The sequence below is a fragment of the Prorops nasuta genome, unplaced genomic scaffold, assembly GCF_024137725.1.
Source record: "Prorops nasuta isolate Cenicafe-Biocafe unplaced genomic scaffold, Cenicafe_Pnas_1.2 PNAS00023, whole genome shotgun sequence".
Lineage (NCBI taxonomy): Eukaryota > Metazoa > Arthropoda > Insecta > Hymenoptera > Bethylidae > Prorops > Prorops nasuta.
In genome coordinates this window covers 3,878,967-3,902,404 of record NW_027116820.1, presented here as the reverse complement: position 1 = coordinate 3,902,404, position 23,438 = coordinate 3,878,967, and the positions used below count along the sequence as shown (strand labels likewise).

Here is a 23,438-nt window from a genome sequence, read left to right as displayed (position 1 = left end):
AGCTCATATATAGAAAAACGATTTATCGTTCTTCACAAGTAAATGCGCATGAGAGACTGACAGAGATGAGACGATGTAGCAAAACAAAGTATTTATATAGTATATATACTGTATTAAAAGGCTATCAGAATATAAAACTTACATATTGAGTAAGTACAACAGAGATAGCCTGTGTTATGCAGCGAACAGGTAAACTAAAGCGTGCGCTAGAGAGAGAGCCCGCTATTTAAAGTGCGAGAAGAAGACAGACTGATAAACACACAACACTCGGGTAAATGCCGCAAAAACCAAAGGCTATTGAACCCACAGTAATTGCTTCGAAATCAAACAGCTGATCTGTAAAATAGATCGAAAAATGATTCCTTCTTCTCTAATATTCACATACGGAAGGAGAAAATCATTTTGACTTTTAACATAGCACAATTGAAAGTGACAATATTTCTTAAAGATATAAATGCATATATTAATGCTCTGTGGATATAATAAGTATTTATTTTAGCAGACACATAAACATCCATTGTTATTATCGGACAATCATTTTCTGATTACATCTGTATTGATATTTATTAACTCCTTTGTGTTTCAAAGTTAAAGGAGTAAATGCTTTAGTATCCGAAAGATACTTATATATGTATCCAATGATTTAATAACCAACTGCTTTACATTTATTTTAATATTTATTGGGATGGGATTTTATTTTTCTTTTTTTAAAGAGGTTAAAATGCCTTTATGCACACCATCAAGCAGACTTATCATTATAAAAATTATCTCCTTGTTGGTAGTGTGGGACTCATGACCCCCAGGAATTACCATTGCTCCGATTATTTCAAAGTTGGTTCAAGCTCCCTGGTTCTTTAAGGTCTAAACACTACCCACTAAACAATCCTCCTTTCATAACCCTTCACAAATTCGAAGAATTATTACGAAAATGGGATAGGATAAGATGAATAAGTAGACCTGATTACATTTTAATATAAATTTTATTTAAAAATTGAAATAAAAATTTTTTATTTCCCCGCACCTCCCTCTTCTTCCACCTCTTCCACTTCCTCTCCATCCTCCCCTTCCTCTCCATCCTCCCCTTCCTCTCAATCCTCCTCTTCCTCTAAATCCTCTTCCTCCTCTTCCTCTCCCAACTCCTCCACCGCGCATTTGCGCCCAATGGCGCCGGGCCTTACCCCCTCGCAAAGTTCCTGCAATATAATACATGCAATAAATTAATAGTTAATTTAATAAGAGAATTTTTACTTTTTTATTTAAGTACAATTATTTATAAACGTATACAGAGTTCAAGAAAATTTAAATGATTTTAACAAATGGCTAACAGTATTTTTAAGAATTTTTAATCTTCCAACAACTGCAGTTTTTTATTGCAATTTTTTATACATTAAGGAATGAATCTGAACCTATACCTATTTCAACCAGTGGACCGCGGGTATGATAATTTTAATAATTTAATAAATATGTATGCTTACGGGTTCGCTCGTCTGTGGCCACCGCCTGCCCCACACCCTCACCCACATTGTTTTGTGGGTGGGAGGGCCCTTCTCCCGGCCACTCCAGCTGCGGCTGTTGCTGCCGTTGTTGTTGCTGTGGCTGTGGCTGTTGCTGTGGCTGTTGCTGCTGCTGGCGCACCAGCAATGCGCGCACCATTCCCTCCAATTTTTGTAGCCGGTCGCCAATGCTGGGGTTGTCGTCTATTGATGATAAAAATTATAATAAAAAATTAATATAATTTTATAATTTAAAATTATTTAGATTATGAGATAAATATGCTTACTTTCTGAGGCTTCCTCTATGTATGGCATTCTGGAAAACAAAACAAACGAAATTTTAAACCAAGAATAATATACACTGTTTTGATAAGAATTGCGATTATCTCTCAAATTCTAGAAAATGGATATTTTAAAGATAAAATTTTTAATTGTAACACTCAAACGAATATATTATTATAAATTGTTTTTAAGTATTAAAATTTGTCATTAAATCTAAATTTTTGGGACAAAATGAAGTTAGAGTACTTACGCTTCAAACTGACGGGCCAGCTGATCCATTGGAAATGAGACGTCTACTTCAACCAGACCTCACACGGGCTGTCAATATTTGTTTACTTTCGCACCAAATTGATACCGGTAAAGGCTAACGCTTAAGGCTTAAGGAGGATGATCCAGTTATATGTATTATGTATCTCTTATTAGAAAATACAAACAATAACATGATTCTCCAGCTAATGTATATATTCATCGTTCAGTCGGTTTCAATCGTCTACATTGAACGACTTAAAATAATAACGCGAATAAAGATTACACAAATTTTGAGTAATTAAGTGAGCGTGTTGTGCCTTTCAAAAATTATTAATTTTTGAAAAGATATTTATAATAATTACTAGGTTCATTCAAGTGTTTTACCTTTGGTGACTAGTGATTTTTATTAAAGAAACGATAAAGGATTACCTGTAGAGGAATACATTAATATTGTGAGTACAATATATTAATAATAATATAAATAGAAAATGGAAGAAAAGGGGAAATCATTAATCTCCAGACGGAAGCGTTTTCAACCTCAATGGTTTGATGAAAACCCTTCTTGGAAGATTTGGCTACGGAGCGTCCCCAACGACAATTATAAATTTTTTTGCGTTGCTTGCAAAAAATATTATGAATCCGTTAAAGCAAAAGTCATTCAGCATGCTAATTCCGAGATTCATAAAGTAAAAATAAAAGAATTAGATATTGTAGAAGACGAGGAAATGACATATCCTGGTACTTCTAAAGAAGGTCACCTTGATTTCAATGATAAAGTTAAAGTCGCTGAAATCAAGCTAGCAACTTTCTTCGTGGAACATAATATTCCATTTACGTACAGTGCAGAGTTGTTGACAATCTTCAAAGAAATTGGTAAGGAACCGGATGTTCTGCAATCAATGTCTTTGGGGAAAACAAAACTAAGAAATATTATTACTAATGTCTTATGTCCTTATGAAACTGCACGGATAACTAATAAGTTACAAAATCATAAGTTTTCCGTATTTGAGGATGAAACTTCAGACATTAGTAATGAGAAAAAAATGACACTACTTACGCGATACGTGGACAGTAAATCATTACGCGTGGAAGTAAATTTACTTCAATTAATAAACTTAGATGCAAGCGACTGTTCAGCAGATAAACTGTTTAAAGCATTTAGTAGTGAACTTATAAAAAAAGAAATACCAATATCACAGATAATTGGATTAAGCTGTGATAATGCATCGGTAATGGTTGGAAAGCACGATTCTTTCCAAACTAGACTTTTAAAGAATTGTCCACGATTAGTAACAATGCCATGCATTTGTCACTCCTCTGCACTAGTAGCTTCTAATGCATGTAAAACGTTGCCAGTAGAATGCGGAAACTTTATAAAAAAGATAGTCACTTTTATAAATGGAAGTCCTAAAAGAACAGCTATTTTTAAAGATTTTCAGCAGTCTTTTGAGAAAGAGACTAAAAATTTATTAAAATATGCAGAAACGCGTTGGCTCTCTCGTCATACATGCATAGAACGGATTTTAGAACAATGGAACATTATTCATACTTTTTTATTAGAACAAATGTCAGAAAATAAAAGTCAAGCAGAAGAAATGCTTTTATCAATGAATAATCCAGAAACAAAGGCTTACTTATATTTTCTGGAAAATGTATTGAAAAAATTTAATTCTTTTAATGCATTTTTTCAAGCAAGCGAAACTAGAATTCATGTACTGCATAAATCCTGCATGAAATTCTTAATTTTTTGTTACAAAAATTTATCAAGCCTGCTTTATTAAAAGATGAAATCTTAATTCCTTATTTACGGAATATTGATTTTGGAAGAACTGATAACCAGCTTCCCCTTCAGTCAATAGATATCGGCCCTGATTGTGCTGAATATTTAGAAGATGGATTGATTGACGAAAAATTGAACGAAGAACAAATTCAATTAATTCGTCAAATCTGTTTATCTTTCTTGATAAAAGCCAGTCAACAGGTTCGTAATCGTTTTCCAATATTTGATAAATTTTTGGAAAATCTAAATATATTTCAAATGGAAAAAGCATTGTTTGATGAGGATCGAGAAACCAGTAGTATAAAATTACTGGAAATTTGCCGTCGTTTAGGATATTTTGATGAACATTCAATCAAAATTGAATGGACATCTCTGTATTCTAATGAAACATATGATGTAAAGACATACTGGTCGAAATTATCATTCGATAATATGTGGCAAGCAATATGTTCAGCAAAAAATAGCAATAAAGAGCTGAGATATCCACAATTACGAGCATTACTAAATTTAGTAAGATCTCTTCCTCATTCAAACGCGGAAGCAGAAAGATGTTTTTCTATCATACCTGATAGTAAAACAAGAAAAAGAATTAAACTTTCACATGAAACATTGAATGCAATTTGCGTAGTAAAATACGCACTTCCATCCAAAGAAGAAACATCACTATCAATGACTGTAACCAAACAGCACTTAGAATTAATGAAAAATTCATTATATTCTTCAAAACTTGTTAGAGCTAAAAGTAACTTAAATCTGCATGCATATGAAGATAGTGATGATGATACCGAAGTAGAATAAAATGTGAAAGGAAAGTCTGCACTTAGCGACTACTTTGCAAAGCTTCAACAAATTATTTCAGTCTGCATTTAGCGACTACTTTGCAAAGCTTCAACAAATTATTTCAGTCTGCATTGAGCGACTACTTTACAAAGCAATAATAAATAATTTCAGTCTGCATTTAGCGACTGCTTTGCAAAGCTTCAACAAATTATTTCAGTCTGCATTGAGCGACTACTTTGCAAAGCAATAATAAATAATTTCAGTCTGCATTTAGCGACTACTTTGCAAAGCTTCAACAAATTATTTCAGTTTGCATTGAGCGACTACTTTGCAAAGCAATAATAAATAATTTCAGTCTGCATTTAGTGACTACTTTGCAAAGCTTCAACAAATTATTTCAGTCGGCATTGAGCGACTACTTTGCAAAGCAATAATAAATAATTTCAGTCTGCATTGAGCGACTACTTTGCAAAGCAATAATAAATAATTTCAGCCTGCAATTAGCGACTACTTTGCAAAGCAATAATAAATAATTTCAGTCTGCATTGAGCGACTACTTTGCAAAGCAATATGAATAAAATCATTACAATTGTAAGGAGTAATGAAAGGAGGATTGTTTAGTGGGTAGTGTTTAGACCTTAAAGAACCAGGGAGCTTGAACCAACTTTGAAATAATCGGAGCAATGGTAATTCCTGTGGGTCATGAGTCCCACACTACCAACAAGGAGACAATTTTTATAATGATAAGTCTGCTTGATGGTGTGCATAAAGGCATTTTAACCTCTTTAAAAAAAGAAAAAAAAATCCCATCCCAATAAATATTAAAATAAATGTAAAGCAGTTGGTTATTAAATCATTGGATACATATATAAGTATCTTTCGGATACTAAAGCATTTACTCCTTTAACTTTGAAACACAAAGGAGTTAATAAATATCAATACAGATGTAATCAGAAAATGATTGTCCGATAATAACAGTGGATGTTTATGTGTCTGCTAAAATAAATACTTATTATATCCACAGAGCATTAATATATGCATTTGTATCTTTAAGAAATATTGTCACTTTCAATTGTGCTATGTTAAAAGTCAAAATGATTTTCTCCTTCCGTATGTGAATATTAGAGAAGAAGGAATCATTTTTCGATCTATTTTACAGATCAGCTGTTTGATTTCGAAGCAATTACTGTGGGTTCAATAGCCTTTGGTTTTTGCGGCATTTAACCGAGTGTTGTGTGTTTATCAGTCTGTCTTCTTCTCGCACTTTAAATAGCGGGCTCTCTCTCTAACGCACGCTTTAGTTTACCTGTTCGCTGCATAACACAGGCTATCTCTGTTGTACTTACTCAATATGTAAGTTTTATATTCTGATAGCCTTTAAAACAGTATATATGCTATATAAATACTTTGTTTGGCTACATCGTCTCATCTCTGTCAGTCTCTCATGCGCGTTTACTTGTGAAGAACGATAAATCGTTTTTCTATATATGAGCTATTTCAAAATAAATTGATTGCAATAGAAATAATAAATTAAATCCCTAATACAAATCTTGGGTTACTTATTTTTAATTCCACAGCCATCAAAAATATTCTTCGTAATGTTGGAGTCACTTTTTGAAGCTACAGCTGTTAAAGTCATTAATGATTAGAAATATGCAAAAAAAAAATTTTATTTCATTAGGAAAAGACATGCGAAATAAATATATGTACGATTATAATTGATATTTTATTCTGTAAATTGAATTTCATAGAGAAAGCTTCCATCGATCTAACAGGCCACTAAGCTTCTTGGTTGACAAGTGCGTCCCGTAGCGCAGATGATAAGGCGCTTGCTTGCTACTTACGCGGACTCGGGTTCGATTCCCGCAGATTCATGCAAACTTTTTTAATTTTTTTTTTCGTCATGAATTTTTTTTTATTACCATTAACCTACTAGATTAAATAATAAATTAAGAAAATAAAATATTTTTAACAATAATACGTTACATATGAGTCTTAAGAAAATTGACCAATGTTACGTAATATCATCGCATTTCCTTATTTATTCTAAAATCTAATAAGTTAATGGCTGTTTGTTTATAAATATTTTATCTTTATATTCTCATTTAGCGTGTGGTCAGCTTTTATCATAGCTGGCCGCGAAAAAGACATTTCATAATTTTCTTCGGCTAGCTCGGCTTCTCTCGTTTAGACTCGTTGGCTAAACGAACGAAGGTGGAGCGCGAGAAAGAGAGGTCCGAGAAAAGTATACCTCTCTTTCTCGTACTCGAAATATACCGGAGCTATACGAAGGAGACCGAAACATGCACGTACTGCAGTAATGGTATGCGTGCAACGTTCGAGGAGGCAGAAGTGGGGTGCTTTCACGGATGCTTCAGTGGCTCTACGTGTTAGTGAGCCTATGGAAGCAGAGTGGGGAAGCATTTTAGACCCAGTCTGGCTTCACTGATCGGGAGGAGCAAAATTGCTGAGAAGTAGATTCCACATTTTTGCTATATCTCCCTGTCTCTATTGCGTTCACAGGGGACGGCTAGACCAACAGCGTGTAGCCACTCCATCTGTCTCTCTCTATCTCGCACCGCGGCGCGCTTACGCGTCTACTGGCCCTGGCACGTCGCGGCCGCAGCACGGCTTGCGCGCCTGACCACTAGGTGGCCAGCGCCATGAGCAGCTCTCTCGCTGGCAAGTTTCGTGCCGCGGAATTATATAGATGGGTCCTTGATAAGGACCCATCGCACCCCAAACTTGCTCGACAGCCTGCGTAGCAGCAGCAAAAGCAGCAGTTTTCGTCGCCTTCTCGGCCTTTCTTTTTTGACGCCTCCTCGGCAGCGCCTCCACGGCCATCCAAGAGCGCCTCCACCGGCGAACTCATCGGGTAAAATACTTGGTAGGTATCACCCAACCACCCACCGCCTTCCAAGAAGAGGCTTCCCTTCTGCGGCACTTTCCTCCCTCCTAAGGGATATTTCTCCGGGGACTTCCCGGGAGAAATTCAACCCTCTCCTTCCCCTACCACACTGCCTCCGAGGACTCTTTCGGACCCAGTGTTCCCTACCCTTGAATCCAGGACTCTCGCAAGAGTCGGGTAATGGGGAGGGTTAGATTCACCCTAGGGGTTGGAGTGGCTCGGAGCCACTAGAGCTTGTGGAGAAGGAGGCTGCGGGGTAAGGGGACTTCCCCTTCCCCAAACCACTTCTCCAACTTCGCTTCCTCCCGTGGCTGGGGATTTTACTGGGGAATACCCCAGGGAAAATTGTCCAGTCCGGGAGTTTCTAAGTTCGCGTTCCTTTCTGGGGAATTCTAGTCTCAGGGGTTCTTGGGAATCTTCGTCTATCGAAATTCCCTAGAACTTGACGAGAACAAATTCCCTAGGAAATCGATAATTTTAGTCTAGCGGTTCTTGTGTAAATATATATTGTAAATTTTGTACATTTTTATTTATTTAAATAAAAACCTCATTTTGCCTATTACCTTGACTTTGAATATTTTATTCTAGAATAAAACCTTCCAATCTGACCACAGGTTCGGAGCCGACTTGGGACGCTGTTTCGCACATATATAAAGGTATGCAGAAACGAGAATTAAACATACATTGATCTTTTGTGACTAATTTTAATGAGGTTAGATGGTTGAATTAATAAATATATCTTCTTTCATCATTTAAATTTGCCATAACTTGGTTTGTACGTATATTTAAAAATTGAATCTAGATATTGTTCTATATTTATATACGCAGTTACATACCAGCATATACTTTAAGCTTACTCAGGTTATTTAGATCAGATATAATGGATTACGATGGACAAATTAGAAGGTAAATAACATTTAACAATTAATATTTAGATTTAATTCAGTTTTAATCTTTCTGTTAAATATGTTAGTGAATATTATTATTGTTTCCTAAATAGCAGATTGTTTTGGAAATATGCAGGAAATAGCTGGAATAATCGAAGATCGATGAGAATGATATATATATATATATATATATATATATATATATATATATATATATATAAGATTTTTTGCTTCCTTATCTTACGGAAGGTCTCAGGGTGACTCCCACCAAGTCCGGCTTGGGGTTAGCCGGGCTAAAGTGGTATAGTTCATGCGAGGGAAACTATACCACTTTAGCCCGGCTAGCCCTCAATCCCGGCTTGGTGGGAGTCACCCTGAGGCTTCCTTGAGGATGAGACTACTTTCCTCAAAAGTAATTCGTGTCCAACATCAAGGTCCGTCGCCCTCTGGTGTGGATTTTGAGTACTCACCGGTAACTGCTAATCACGTTAAACACACGGCCGTATTTATAGACGTCACTCACACTCGACTTAGGTTTGGATACTATAGTTTACGTGACATAAACTGTAGCATTTTAGGGTTCCTTAAGTACGAGGGGTGTTTATAAATACGGCCGACAGTGAGTATACGTTACATAGTGCAGCACTATGTAACGTATACTCACTGTGTTTAACGTGATTAGCAGTTACCGGTGAGTACTCAAAATCCACACCAGAGAGCGACGGACCTTGATGTTGGACGCGAATAGGGATTTCATACTGCAATACTGGCAGCACTTGCGTCGTGCCTGGGTATATTTGGCTATAGATAATCAAAACAATACTAAATGAAAATCAAATTTCAACCACAGCTAATAAGATGAGTATTATGTCTCTTTGGCCGATACACGGCATCCTTATGAGAGAAGCTGTTGAATATCCGCCTTCACTGCCATCTTGGCCTGTCTTATCTAGGACACTTTCGCTTTTAGGTTGGTAGTTTTATCACCGAAAGCTCGAATGTCTTCGTCTATGTTCATAGCGTTGAGTTTTTCGCCTACAAGAGGACATTACGGCAAATAGGGAATACAATTAACATAAAATTTTTGTAAAAAATTGAAGGATAAAAGTTTTTATTAGGAGAACTTTAAGTGTCGTATTGAGGGGTTTGTTAATATGGAAAATATTAGAGAAGATTCGTCACAAGCTCAGCAAGCGTTGGAGGGTCAGCATGAGAGTCAGTTAGAGGAGAATCGCCATATTGAATATGATAGCGAGTCTACTAGGTCAGACAAGAATTCTCCTCCACCTGCAAAAAGATCCCGTCATGAAGATCATTTGGACTAAAAACTGAAAGACTTGAGAAGCCAGGTAGAATTTTTAACGAATGCTCTTTCACAAGGGGTGCTTCAGAAGGACCTTTTGAATGCAGGTTCAAAATCTCCTGACTTTTTGAGAAAACCATTGGTTTCGAAGAATTTGAATCTAGGCCAGTGCAAGACTGAGGTGGATGAAAAGAGAGCTTTACACCCAGCCTGTAAAGAAAAACTGAAGAGATTAATTGAGTTACAAAGGTTCGATTCAGTAAGCTGGAAGGACATTAGATATAATAGCACTTTAAAAGAGTTTTCCGCTACCCCAGGCTTTACTGACTTGAAAGTGAATGACGAACTGTACTATTTCGAGAAAGCTAAGGACCCTGATAGCTCTATGGAAAGAGTTCTAGCAGGTTTAACATATGCGGTTTTATCTCAACAAGAGATACTGAAAGATATTTTACAGGGTATCATAGACTGGGCATTTTCTGCCAAGGAGGAGGTTACTCCAGAGAGTCTTTATGAAATATGTTCATTGAATTTTGGTCCAGGTACAGAGATATTCAAGAATTTTGAGCGAATGTTACAGATTATTTGTGGTAAGCGAGCAGAATGCATTGAAAGAAGGAGAGACAGAATTCTGTCAGCAATTCCTAACAGAAACGTTCAAACTGCTCTAAAGTCAGTACCGCCAAACGAGGAGTATTTGTTTTCAGGGGAGAAATTATCATCTTTGGTACAATCGTTGGGTGGAGCCCAAACATGGCTAAATACTCCATCATATGTTAAGCAAGGTAAGAACTTAAACAAAAAAGAATTCTTACCGAGCAGATCAATGGATCGTGGCATAAGGTCGCAGAAATTTAAACAAGGACCTAGATGTAATGCAGATCATCAACGAAGTAATAGTAGTAATTCTGCGAGACCATCTGTGCCTAGGAAGGAACCAAGATCAAAAGAGGGTTCCTTTCGTAGAAAAGCAGATAAATGACTGCAAGTCTTTCGAAGGGGGACAACTCTCCAAGTATCAAGGAACGTGGAAGAAGATGGGGGCCCCCCCATTAATTCTAAAGTTAATTTCAGGTCTCCGCATTCCTTTTGTACACAAGCCAAGACTGATGAGGGATTGGGAAAATTCCAGATTTGTTACTCCGACCTCAGCCCAAATGTCGGAACAAATCGCCCTGTTAAAAAGAGATCGTATATTAGAAGTTCCCGAGGAGAAGGGCCCAAGTTTTATTTCGAAGATGTTTTTAATTCCAAAGAACAATGGGGACCTGAGGCAAATTTTCGATCTCAGAGGGGTGAACAAATATATTACGACGAAATATTTCCGTCTAATATCTCAAGCAAGGGTGCCAGAGTTCCTTCAACCAGGGGATTGGATGGTGAGAGTCGATCTATCTCAAGCGTATTTTCATGTACCAATAGCACCATCTCACCGTTGCTTCCTTCGTCTAGTCTACGACAAGGAACTGCTCCAGATGACAAGTTTCCCATTCGGGCTTTCATCTGCCCCTCATACATTCGCAACAATAACCAATTGGGTGGCGGAAACCCTGAGGTTACGAGGTATGAGGGTAGTCGTATATCTGGACGACTTTCTACTGACGTCGCAAAGCAGAACGCAGTTAACCTCCGACTTTGTAGAAGCGACAAATCTTATGCAGTCTCTAGGATGGAAAATAAACTTCAAAAAATGTGTTTCAGTGCCTTGTCAGGAATTGGAATTTCTAGGTCTAATATGGAATACTCGAAGAGGTATAATTCAGTTACCAACTGTAAAGTTGGCGAGAATAACGCAGCTGTCGCAAAAACTATTGGAAAAAAGAAGTGTATCACTCAAAGAGATACAATGTCTTCTCGGGCATCTCAATTTTGCAAACTTTATAGTACACAGGGGACGTTTGCACTGCCGTCACTTGCAGAGATTTTGCGCCCGGTTCAAGCAAAGGAGACCGAGAGAAAGAATTCAGGTGAACTCGGAGGTAATACAGGAGCTAAAATGGTGGTGCGCGATTATAAGTCCATCAGCTCCATTACACAAACGAAAGGCTACTCATTTCTTGACAACCGATGCAGCGGACGAAGGCTGGGGAGCACAGTTAATTGGAGTTCACATGTCAGGTTCGTGGACGGCTCAGCAGCTTCGATGGCACTCAAACAAGAAAGAGCTATTCGCGGTCCATATGGCATTAAGAAGCCAATCTCACAATCTGAAAGAGGCAAGAGTTCTGCTCCAGACGGACAACAGGACAGTGGTGGCATATATTCAGAAAGAAGGAGGGACGAAATCGCTCGAACTATACGAGTTAACGTACCAGTTGCTAAAGCTGATCGACGATTTAAAAATGGAAATATCGGCGTTTTACTTACCCGGGAAGTACAACAATATTGCCGACAGCCTATCAAGAAAAAAGAATCTTCCAGAGTGGCACTTGCTACCGGTAGCCCTAAAAGGAATTTTCAAAAGATGGGGCGTATCGGAAATCGATCTGTTCGCTTCTGCAGAAACGGCAGTGGTAAAAACCTATGCGTCCAGAGATTGCAAAGATCGAAACGCTCTCTTCATAGACGCTTTCAGCCAGCCGTGGAACTTCGGACTAGCATGGATCTTTCCTCCGCCCAACCTCATGCCAAGAGTACTATCACATCTGAATGTGTGTCAGGGGAATTTTCTGGTGGTAGCACCCAGATGGGAAAAAACATTCTGGATGTCGGATCTGGTCAGCCGGACTTTAGAACCTCCGATTACAATCAAAGATTTGAGGAATGTTTTAGTCGACGTGACATCCAGCCAGCCCCCGCCACAAGTAGATCAACTTTGCCTGCAAGTGTGGAAAGTTGGAGGTGGTGCGAAAGAACCAGAAATTGGTCACCGGAAGAGCGAGATTTGTTAATTAAAAGTTGGCGACGCTCGACCCTGGGAATTTTTAAGGCACCCATTAATAAGTGAATTCGCTGGTGTCAGGAATTAGGTTTAGATCCACAGATTCCACAAGCTCAGGATTTGGCTAGATTTATAGCACATCTGTTTTTAAAAGAGGGTCTAGCTTACAACACTATTCTGGTTTACAAGTCAGCGATAGTAACTTTTTGTGCTGGAGGCCCGTCAGAGGGTATAGGCGCAGACTTCTTGGTGAAACAGATGCTGAAGGCAATCGCAGTTTCAAGACCAAAGGAAATTAAGTCTCCAACTTGGGATGCTGAAATTTTATTAAATTGGCTCTTAGCTAAGACAGATAATCTATCTTTTTATGAAGTCTCAAGGAGAACAGCTTCACTCCTGTTATTAGCATCAGGTCGAAGAATATCAGACATGACACTGCTAAAAATATCAAAAGATTTTTTGATAAACCTTGGAAACGAAATTATTATGTGGCCTTCATATGGCTCCAAAACTGACAGGCCCAATTTTAGACAGTCCGGATGGAAACTTTCAAGACATCAGAATATCTGGATATGTCCGATAACGTGGCTCAGAGTATTACTGAAAAAATCAGAGGAAAGAAGATTAGGTAGTAATATAGAAGAGTTATTTATAACTGTGACAGGTACGGTTAAGGCAGCTACAAAAACTATTATCGCAGGATGGATTAAATCTGCACTAAAAGATGCAGGTATTGAAGCGTCTCCCGGCAGTGTCAGAGCTGCGGTAGCCTCTAAGAGCTGGATTGAAGATGTACCTATACAGCAGATCTTAGACCGAGGAAATTGGAGATGCGCGGAAACATTTAGAAAGTTCTATTGCAGAGAGGTAAAAGGTACACATCAAGGCAAGACGAGCCTTTTACTTTCAAATTTTAGTTCTATTTAAGTTCACGTCAAATTCAGACTGAGCAAGATATCTCAAAGATTATTTAAGTTATGTTTATGAATTTATTGAGGGTATGTAGCAGTAGCATCAATACGATCCACTACAGGTTATAGTTTCTAAAATATAATATTTTATTTCTTCATTCAATAAAAAACTTTGTTTAACTCATCACATAGCGTTGAGAACATTATTTTTATCACCAGTAGATAGCAAACACGTCTCTCATAAGGATGCCGTGTATCGGCCAAAGAGACATAATATGGGTGTTTTGGATTACAACAAAACACGTATTATGTTTCGTGCCGATACACGGCATCCCAGTACGATTCTTACTGGATGAGGATGGCTACGAACATAGACGAAGACATTCGAGCTTTCGGTGATAAAACTACCAACCTAAAAGCGAAAGTGTCCTAGAAAAGACAGGCCAAGATGGCAGTGAAGGCAGATATTCAACTGCTTCTCTCATAAGGATGCCGTTTATCGGCACGAAACATAATACGTGTTTTGTTGTAATCCAAAACACCCATATTATTTTTAATACATATATAAAATACAAAGAAACAATATTCTTTGTGGTTTCTTTCTTCTTATAGGTATTAGTTCAAAATGTCCTATGGCTGCAAATACTCAACGAAGAAAAAAAATATCACTGCTGGACAACTGTGGATTAGTGAATATAGAGTGCTCCATTTCACCTAATTAAGGAACAAATCAGTGCCAAGAAAACAAACCAGACTTTAAATAAGGTAAATATTTGTTTAATTAGTTATTAGCATTTGAAATTTCAGGTATTATTTCATATAAGGCATGTCTTATGAATTTCTTTTGCCACATATAATGTTATGCATGACATTTTAATCGTTAGATCTGTATGGGAAATTAATAGTCTTCTTTACGTACAGCATAGTATATGAATTTGATTAAATTTATATTGAGTCAAGCGAAGTTCATTTCTTGATCAGAGGTTCTTTCGTATTATGTTGCTGATGTAATAACATCAGTTGATTTATTATTAATTCACCTAAAAAACAGCCATTAGCTAATAATTAATTATGGTATAGTCTAACTTCTTTAAAATTGTATTGTACTCATCTGAATATTTGATATTCTTTGTAAATCGCTTTTGCAGTTTGAAAATTATTTATAAACTTTGCTTAACTTAATATAAACCCAATCAAATTAAAATATTATACTCTAGCGTGAAGAGGACATTAATTTCCTATATTGTTATAGCAATTAAAAATGTCATGCTACGCATGACTTTTGGCAAAAGGAAATCATGAGGCCTGTCTTATATGTAATAATATTTGAAATCTCCAATACATACACTAATACACTAATTAGAGGAATATTTATTCAATTAAATGTCTGGTTTGTTCTCTTGGCATTGCCCGTTTCTATCATTAGTTGAATTGGAGCACTCAATATTCTTTTTTCAATAATCGTTAGCTATTCGTCAGTGATATTTTTCTTCTTTATTAAGCATCTTCAGATATAGCACATTCAACTGATACCTATAATAAATGATAAAAAACAGTATATTGCTTTGTTTTGTATTTCATAATTATATGATAAATAATACTCATTTAATAATTAAGCTATCATTTAAATTTTATTTTCATTCCGTATGAATTTCCAGTCTATTTATTTTCCTAACGGCTTGTTCAACCTGACCTGCAGGAGAAGCAGACACACACAAATTAATCTGTAATTATCTTTTATTTACTCTTCTCACATTGGAGAAGAAGTAAAATATAATGAATAAAATTCTACAATTTAATACTCGCCTTCCAATATAATTTACCTCCGTATATTTACTTATGTCCTCTATAAGATATACAGTCCACCAAAGGTAAAATTTATATAGAATTTGGCTAAAGTGTGGGAATCCTTAAATATCTTAAAAATGGTAGGGTTTCTTAAAAATTAAACAAATGTGTTTGAATGCTTTAACAAAGTTTTATTAACTATTTATGAAATCTTATATTATTCCAGATATCAAAACGTTTCCATAATATTCGATTAATACGTGTATGTTTGCATGTATTGATACGGTTTCACAAAATTTAAATCATTATTAAAAAATTATTTAATATATAAATTTCAAAGGTTATTAACTACTTTTATTTTAAATTATTCCAGTAATTTCTTGGTTGTTTAGTTCTCCTTATTTTAAAAGTTTGTACATCTAATCTTGCTAATATTCTCTCCTATGTAAGCAAAATATTTTCATTTTCCGTAAATTATTCGTTTCTTTCCATTTTAATTTCTACAATTAAAAAAAACTTGCCTTTTCCTATTCAAATCTTTAAGGGTCTCTTTCACCAAGTCCTGTAAGGTAAAATTTTACCATGTAGGATTGCCAATTTACTATGAATTAACCAATCAGCATACGTATTTTCGAAAAATTGGCAATCCTACATGGAAAAATTTTACCTTACACGGCTTGGTGAAAGAGACCCTAAAAATGACATTTGAAGGGTTATAAATACATTAACTCATTCTGGCAAAAGAAAAATTCCCTAGATAAGAAGTCCTTAATCTAAGGAGCTCCTTAAGGAATGACTATAAATACGGCCGTAAGTTATCTGACAAACACTTGTTTGTATTAAAAAAGTTTTAACAAGTTTTATTAATTAAAAATAACATACACGGAAATAAAAAATTATCATAGTAATTATTACGCATCAATTAATACTATTAAGTATAATCCGTTTGAATTCCCGCTTCTCTCTGCTCGAAATAGAATGGCGCAGTGCTGCCACGTTTCGAGTTTTCAGGCATTTAACATTTCGGACGTAACAAAAATATAAAGTTTGAACGCATAAATCTTAAAATCTACACCGGCAAGCTGCTCATGATTACAGTATGATATTCCAATGATATTAACCAACGTTTTATTAGTTTTTTATAAACTCGGTAAGGAAATTTTTAAGTTATCGTTAAATAAACGCGTGAAAACAGGTATGGGCCATATAACGCCATATAAAAACTATTAAGTTTATACATTTTTTTCTCCGAAACTAGACGGCTGTGCATATTTAAATTTATATATGTTATTCTCTGGATAATTAACTATTAGCTTGAATTTTTTTAAAAGTTCGTAAGAAAACCAAATATTGCGATAACCCCCTTAATGTCATTGCATAGAACGGACACTCGGCAAGTAACTTGCTTGTGTTACTATTTTGTTTTTTTCCAAATTTTAATTTTTGCCACAGTAAAAATAAATACTTGCCTAAAATTTGGATTTCCCTAATTATTTTAATTGGAATATTTTATTTTACTATATTATTTACAGTAGACAATTTATGTACTTGCCGCCTTTTTTACAGGCGAAGCTTGTATTTTGTGGGATTTAATTTAAAGCGGCCAGTTTAGCCCCAATAAGTAAGCGTTTATATTTTTCAATAGTGTAAAGGCTGATTTAAAGGCATTTGAAATTATAAATTTCAATGACCCGCTCAAGCCAAACTACATAATGGCAAATTTATTTGACTTTCATCTGTAAAACCATTGTATATAAATTTGAAATATTTTTGGGATATTGCTAAGATATAAAGTTTTATTTCCTTGCTTGCACTGGACTCTGTTACTGAGAACAATTGTCCACTCATGTAAGATATATAGTTTATATAGGGTATATCAAACAAAAAATATCATTCTCGGGACGGTGACACTATCAACCGCAACAGTAATTTAACTATTTAAGGTTGGTAGCGCTGAAAGCATGAAGCCTTTTATTCAAAGGCGGAACCATGAAGAATGCATAAGGAGGTCCAACTCCGTGGTGTGAGAACGTGCCAAAAACTGTCATGGGAGATATTTAGCATTTTGGCCACAAGCGGCGCTTGTGTTGCATGTTTACCCATCAACCCCCTTCCCTATTCCCCCTCATCCACACTTTACCTAATCAAATTAAATAGGAAATATATTGTACCTCTAATTATATACAAATTTCTTAATTAAAATTATAAAATGAATGATTAATATAAATATGAACAAAAAATAAATTTAAATCACTTATGTGAAATTTAAATATTGAAAAGATGGTTTGACATCTGTAATAATCAATTATGTTCATAAATATAAAAGAATCAATATATAATCATGTTTAATTAATAAATGTAGTATGTTGTTAAATATATGCATGTTAATACGTTATTTTCTTATATATATATATATGCATTTATTAGGCGTAAATTATAGTCATTGCAGGTGCAAAAAAAACATCATTAATATAAAAATATATATTTTATAACATGTATATACATATCTATAATTTGGCAAGTTTTCTTGCTCTTTGGGTGTTTTTTTTTATTTCTTGCATTTTTTTATTGCTTCTTTTGGATATAAAATTCGCCCTCATAATTATGTAAAAATTAACAATTTTCTTCGTTAACATATATTTATGGCTGTTGCAACCTACTAGCATTAGTTGTAATTCCTTTAATTTGTACAGAATGTGAAAAAATGTATCCGCCTCGATATTATAATTCTTACAAGTTTGTAAGATTACATTTTCAATCTGCTTTAATAGAGTAGATAAAGTTCTGGAAGGATATACCAGCTTTCCTCTACTCAAGTTAGATATAAGATTCGAGTTTTTATCCTTGCTATCAATTATATTATTGTCCGATAATATAATTGATTGTAGGCACTCTGAGCAGGATGTCCATTTTTTACATTTATGAGCTACGTAGCCTGCCATGTATGCATTAATCTCATCCATATTATTATTGGTTACAGATATGTTTGTTTGACTTGAAGAAGCTTGTTCATATGGAAGATTTTTGTGTATTTCATCCATATTATTATCTAATCCTTTTTCTATTATTTCTTCAAGTAACAATGCATATTCATGCTTTCCTTGATTAATAATATTTGGCTTTGTAGCTTTTACAAGAGAATTTAAAATGTCTCCACCACTCACATTTGAACCTTTACAAGGTTTAACAAGGGAGTAGGTTGACATCAAATTAAATAAATTGCCAAAAACAACCGCATCAGGATGATCATTTGAACCATTGATGCCTCGAGCCAGACTGAAGAAACGCTAAAAGTAAATTTAAAACGATTAATTTGATTAAAATAAAAGAGATCATATGAATTCTCTAGAAAAATAAAATTTATAAAAGGCTAATTATCTCAATAATAAATACGATGAGAACCTGATATTTCACACAACACAAACAAACCAAATACGAGTGATGATGAGGGGTTACAAGAGAAAGAGGGACGTATTATGTTAAACATGGAACACTAACGCCGCTAGTGACTAAAGTAACAGTTACTTCAGCATACCATTTTTGGGCGGATTTATCTAGTAACTTTGGTATGGAGTTGGACCTCCTTATGCATTCTTCATGGGCGGAACATAAGATTATGTTATTTGACTGTAGCACCCAAGCTATAGTATTCTTCATGTGATCACAGTTTGAATAGTCTGATAATCAACGGTTTTAGTTAAAAAGTGTTATTGCTAATTTCAAATATTAAGCATATATTCAATATGTATTTTCTAATGTTATCGAGTGATGGTCAATATTTTATAAAAAGCGGTAGAAAAAAGGAAAAATTTCCAGGATTTGTCATCGTAAAAAAAAATTGTACGTAAACTACAAAAGTTTAGATATAATACTAATTAATATTATTAACACTATTAACAATACATGTTTAATTGAAGCTTTCAAAATTAATTGATAGTAAATTATTTCTAATAGTTAAAATTGTTAAAAAAAGTATTGCCTTCAATTTTGTAGGTAACATTTTGCCGTTGCAAAAACTTTCACATTCAAATAAAAAATTACCATTCGTACATTTGTCTAAGTTAAACGAAACAGGTAAATCATTTTTACTATTATTATTATTTTCATAAATAACGTTAATATTTTAAACAAACTTTAATTAAATTCATATCTATTGTAGAAAACTTTGAAAATTCGTTTTCTACTACATCTATTAGTGATGGACCCGACTTGAGTATTAACTACGATGCATCTTCTGAAAATAATACAACTTATGAAGATATAGTAACAGATAATAATAAAAACTTAATCTCTGTTTTCGATAATAAGTGCAATAATAAAGGCAACTGCACAGCGACTGTAACAGGTAATAATAAATATTATAGCCTTATTGTTAGTTAAATAACTGTTACTCCATTGTTCTAAAACATTAAATTGAATAACTTAATCAAAATATTACAAAATATATTAAATTAATAAAATTATAATTTATTTTGGATCACAGCGAATATATATTTATTTGTCTCTATACTATTTTTCAGCGCTTTATGTTACCCAATGTCTTTTTAACAATAATGAGTCTTATAATGGTTAAAATGTGTGATTTCATTTAACTAGATATTGTTATTGTTTTTATATAAATGAATAATAACGGTTAGAATTAGTAATACTTTTTGAAATTATTAAGCATAATATAGTTTGAAAGAAAAAATAATTTATTTTTCAGATAGTTTATTTGCAGCGGACAATATTGGTAATAAGGATTCTAACTTTATCTGTGATAAAGACTCTACTAATGAAGTCTATTGTACGGCAACAGTAGCAGGTAAGGAAAATATTATAGCCATTGTTTATTCAATAATAAACTTTTGAAGATAGAATTTACTTAGAAAGCAGTAGTTTCTTTAAACTCGTAATATTTATCACAAGAAATTTTAGTGTTTAAAATTTTATTCCTTTGTAATAATTAAAATTTGTGTAAAATATTAGAACTTATATGAGAGCTTAATTATTTATAAAATGAATACTTAGTTGAATCAAATTTTTAAATTTCTTTTGCTATTAAACAATGTATTCTATATTTAAGATCTATTTTAATTTTATATCGTTTATTAGCAGTGGCAATTATTGGAAATAAAGATTCTAACTCTTTCTGCGATAAGGACTCTATTAATGAAGGTAACTGTACTTTAAGATTAACAGGTGAGACAAAATTGTATGATTTTATCAGTTGAGTAATTGTTACTATTTGATTCTATTTTATTACCTTTATTATATAATTGTAATTTGCTAGCTGGAATATTTTATCATAAGTAATTAATCTTGAAAAATAGATTAAGTTTAAAGCAGAGTATTTTGCTTACAATTTTAACTTCCTTGTATATATTTATTATATGAAAGTTTACTATCTGAAAATGTTATTCTTTGGTGTATACAAATGTATGTAGTACACAGTGGGAAATTGAATCGTGTGTGGTTCAGCTATAGTATTGTATATCATTTTCCATTTTACAGTACAGAGTGAAGCTAGCCGAACCACACACGATTCAATTTCGCACTGTGTACAAAGGAGCCTATCTGAATTTTATTCTTTATTACATAAAAACGGGTTGATTTAATCTGTTAAATCTTCATTCATATCAAACAAATTATTTTAAAATTAAAATCTTATTTATCTTTCAGATCCTTTATTGGCAGCGGTTACTATTAATAATAAAAGCTCAAACTCTTTCTGTAATGCAACAGGCATTATTGCAAGCAATTATAGTGTTCAACTAGCAGGTGAGACAGACGACTTTAACTTTTCATATAAATGTTATCACTTCATTTATTTGTACCATATATTATTATTCATATTTAAAATTTTGAAATAAGCGGAAGCTTTATTTAGGATCATGTTTAATATAATATTATTAATAAATTATCTTCGTATATTTATTTTAAAATAGTTCATTGCATTAGAATTCAATTTTTAATGTAAAGATTATCGGGTAGCTCTGATTAAATATATTATCATTATTAAATTTTAATTAATTGTTGTAAACTCATCAGAAATAGAAATATTGAAAGAATTAAAACATTTTTAGATTATTTGTTTATTACTTTATATATATAAAAATATATATAGCTACATTTCTACAGGTACTAAAATGGTAGCCAGTCTTCTTTCCCCTCACCTTTTACCTGGCAACCCCATAAACTTATGCTCTCTCCAGGTACTTTGTACCTCCATGGGGATTATAGTTAAGAAACATATGTATTTTTATCAGATTTTCATGAGTGGCCATTTTAGGTACATTTAAAAAAATTTCTACTAATTCTCATTAAGCTTTAAATATTTAGTTTTGCTATAACAGTGATTTGTACTCATTTTTAATCTATTCGTTGTAGTTCTCCTGAAGCCCAATAAGGTTAAAAAATTTTGTTATAAGAATTTCATACTGAACTATATAGCTCAATGCAATTTTAGCATTTAATCTATTACTGTGAAAAAGATTAATTAGGTAAATCAATTGAACACTTTTTTGTCATGCAAGATAAGTTTATGGAAAAATAAATTTACATAATTTACCATGAGAGCTTCACTTAATTTTAAGTTTGCTCTTTATATAATTTAGCTTTAGTCTCCAAGTTTTTCTGAATAATATCAAAAAATGCATAATTAAACTGTTTAAAATGTTACATTAATTTTATAATAATTTGCACTATTACTCATTTTAATTAGGTTCATCAAAGTGTTGTGTTTTAACATCTGCATCTCCTCCATATTGTATAATGTCGATTGTTGTAAGTTTAATATCTGCTATACATTCCTCCTCTTTGACATTTAATCGATAAAAACGAACTAGGCTGTAATCCTCAAACAGCCTAACAAAAGCTTCTGTCAACTTCAAAAAATATTTTACATTTCAAGATTCATTGCTCATATCTGCAAATAAACAATATGGATTAGGCTCTAAGTAACCATACATTTTTCTTGCATTCTTTGATAATAAATCTACCTTGCTTTAAATTCTTACATGAGGTATTTTAAGATTTATCATAACACTAAGATCAGCCATAGTGCTAGATAAAAACACAGCTCCATCATAAATAGATTATCTTTTAAAAATACACCACATATATGAAAATTTAGATTTTGCAGCATGTTAATCGGTTGGCGTATGACTGTCATTTGTGTGTACTGTTCAATTTGACCTGGACTATCAAAGATCCTGTAGCCATTATCTACATCTCCTAATATTTCATCCAGTTAAACATAATTCTCCACCAAATATCTGCAATTAATACAACAAAATATATCTTTAAAAACTTAAGTATGTATTTATATTTTAACATCTTTGTCTCTGAATTTTATATATCTTACTCCATGCTAAATATAAGGCCTTCGTTTAGTCCAACTCCCAATTCATCATCCTCCATAGCATCGTCTAATTGAATAAATTCTGTAATATCCATATATGGCACAGACTCAAAATATTCAGCTGCTAGATCCAAATTGATTACTTCCACTACTCTTTTCTCATCCTATGCTTGTTGTTCTTGTATTTAACAATATATTGACTGCCTATCATTCATAAATATGTAATAATAATTCAAGGTTATGAGCAGAAATTGTGATAATACTTACATTTCCACTACCTGTAGTTCCCGTAACTAATTGAGCTTATCTCATTTTTATTTTATTAGACTACGAGAATAGGCACCATGTATCATTGTATACCAAACAGAATTCTCCACCATATATCTGAAAATAATACAACAAAATATAGCTCTAAAAACTTAAATATGTATTTATAAATTTTAATATCATTATCTTTAAATTTTATATATCTTACTCCATACTAAATACAAGGCCTTCGTTTGGTACAACTCCCAATTCATTATCCTCCATAGCATCATCTAATTGAATAAAGTCTGAAATATTCACATATGGCTCAGACTCAAAATATTTAGCTGCTAGATCCAAATGATTACTTCCACTACTTTTTTTTCATCTAATGCTTACTGTTGGTTTATTGAACAATATGTTGACTGTTAAGCATTTGATAAAAATATAATAATAATACGAGAGGTTATTTACAGAAAATGTGTTATTAATATTTATTCCACTATTCCACTACCTGCAGGTCACAAAACTCTAATTTAACGTATCTCACTTTCATTTTATTAGATGAGCCAACAGTTTCCGTAACTA

The 23,438-nt window shown here is 33.7% G+C and overlaps 1 protein-coding gene, 1 long non-coding RNA gene and 1 pseudogene across 2 annotated transcripts; 2 read left to right on the top strand and 1 right to left on the bottom strand.

Moving 5' to 3' along the window:
* The first annotated feature begins 10,719 nt into the window (after positions 1 to 10,719).
* LOC136781630 (uncharacterized) lies at positions 10,720 to 13,537 on the top strand. The gene is made up of 3 exons (XM_066740522.1): positions 10,720 to 12,568; positions 12,658 to 13,430; positions 13,508 to 13,537. The coding sequence occupies exons 1-3, from the start codon at positions 10,720 to 10,722 to the stop codon at positions 13,535 to 13,537; spliced, it is 2,652 nt and encodes an 883-aa protein (XP_066596619.1).
* Positions 13,538 to 19,594: 6,057 nt separating this feature from the next.
* On the top strand, positions 19,595 to 20,394 carry LOC136781642 (uncharacterized). The gene is made up of 3 exons (XR_010823952.1): positions 19,595 to 19,607; positions 19,968 to 20,066; positions 20,357 to 20,394. It is a non-coding gene; the product is annotated as an uncharacterized lncRNA (long non-coding RNA).
* A 1,563-nt stretch (positions 20,395 to 21,957) lies between these two features.
* On the bottom strand, positions 21,958 to 23,084 carry LOC136781628 (GPN-loop GTPase 3-like; annotated as a pseudogene).
* Between the last annotated feature and the right edge of the window lie 354 nt (positions 23,085 to 23,438).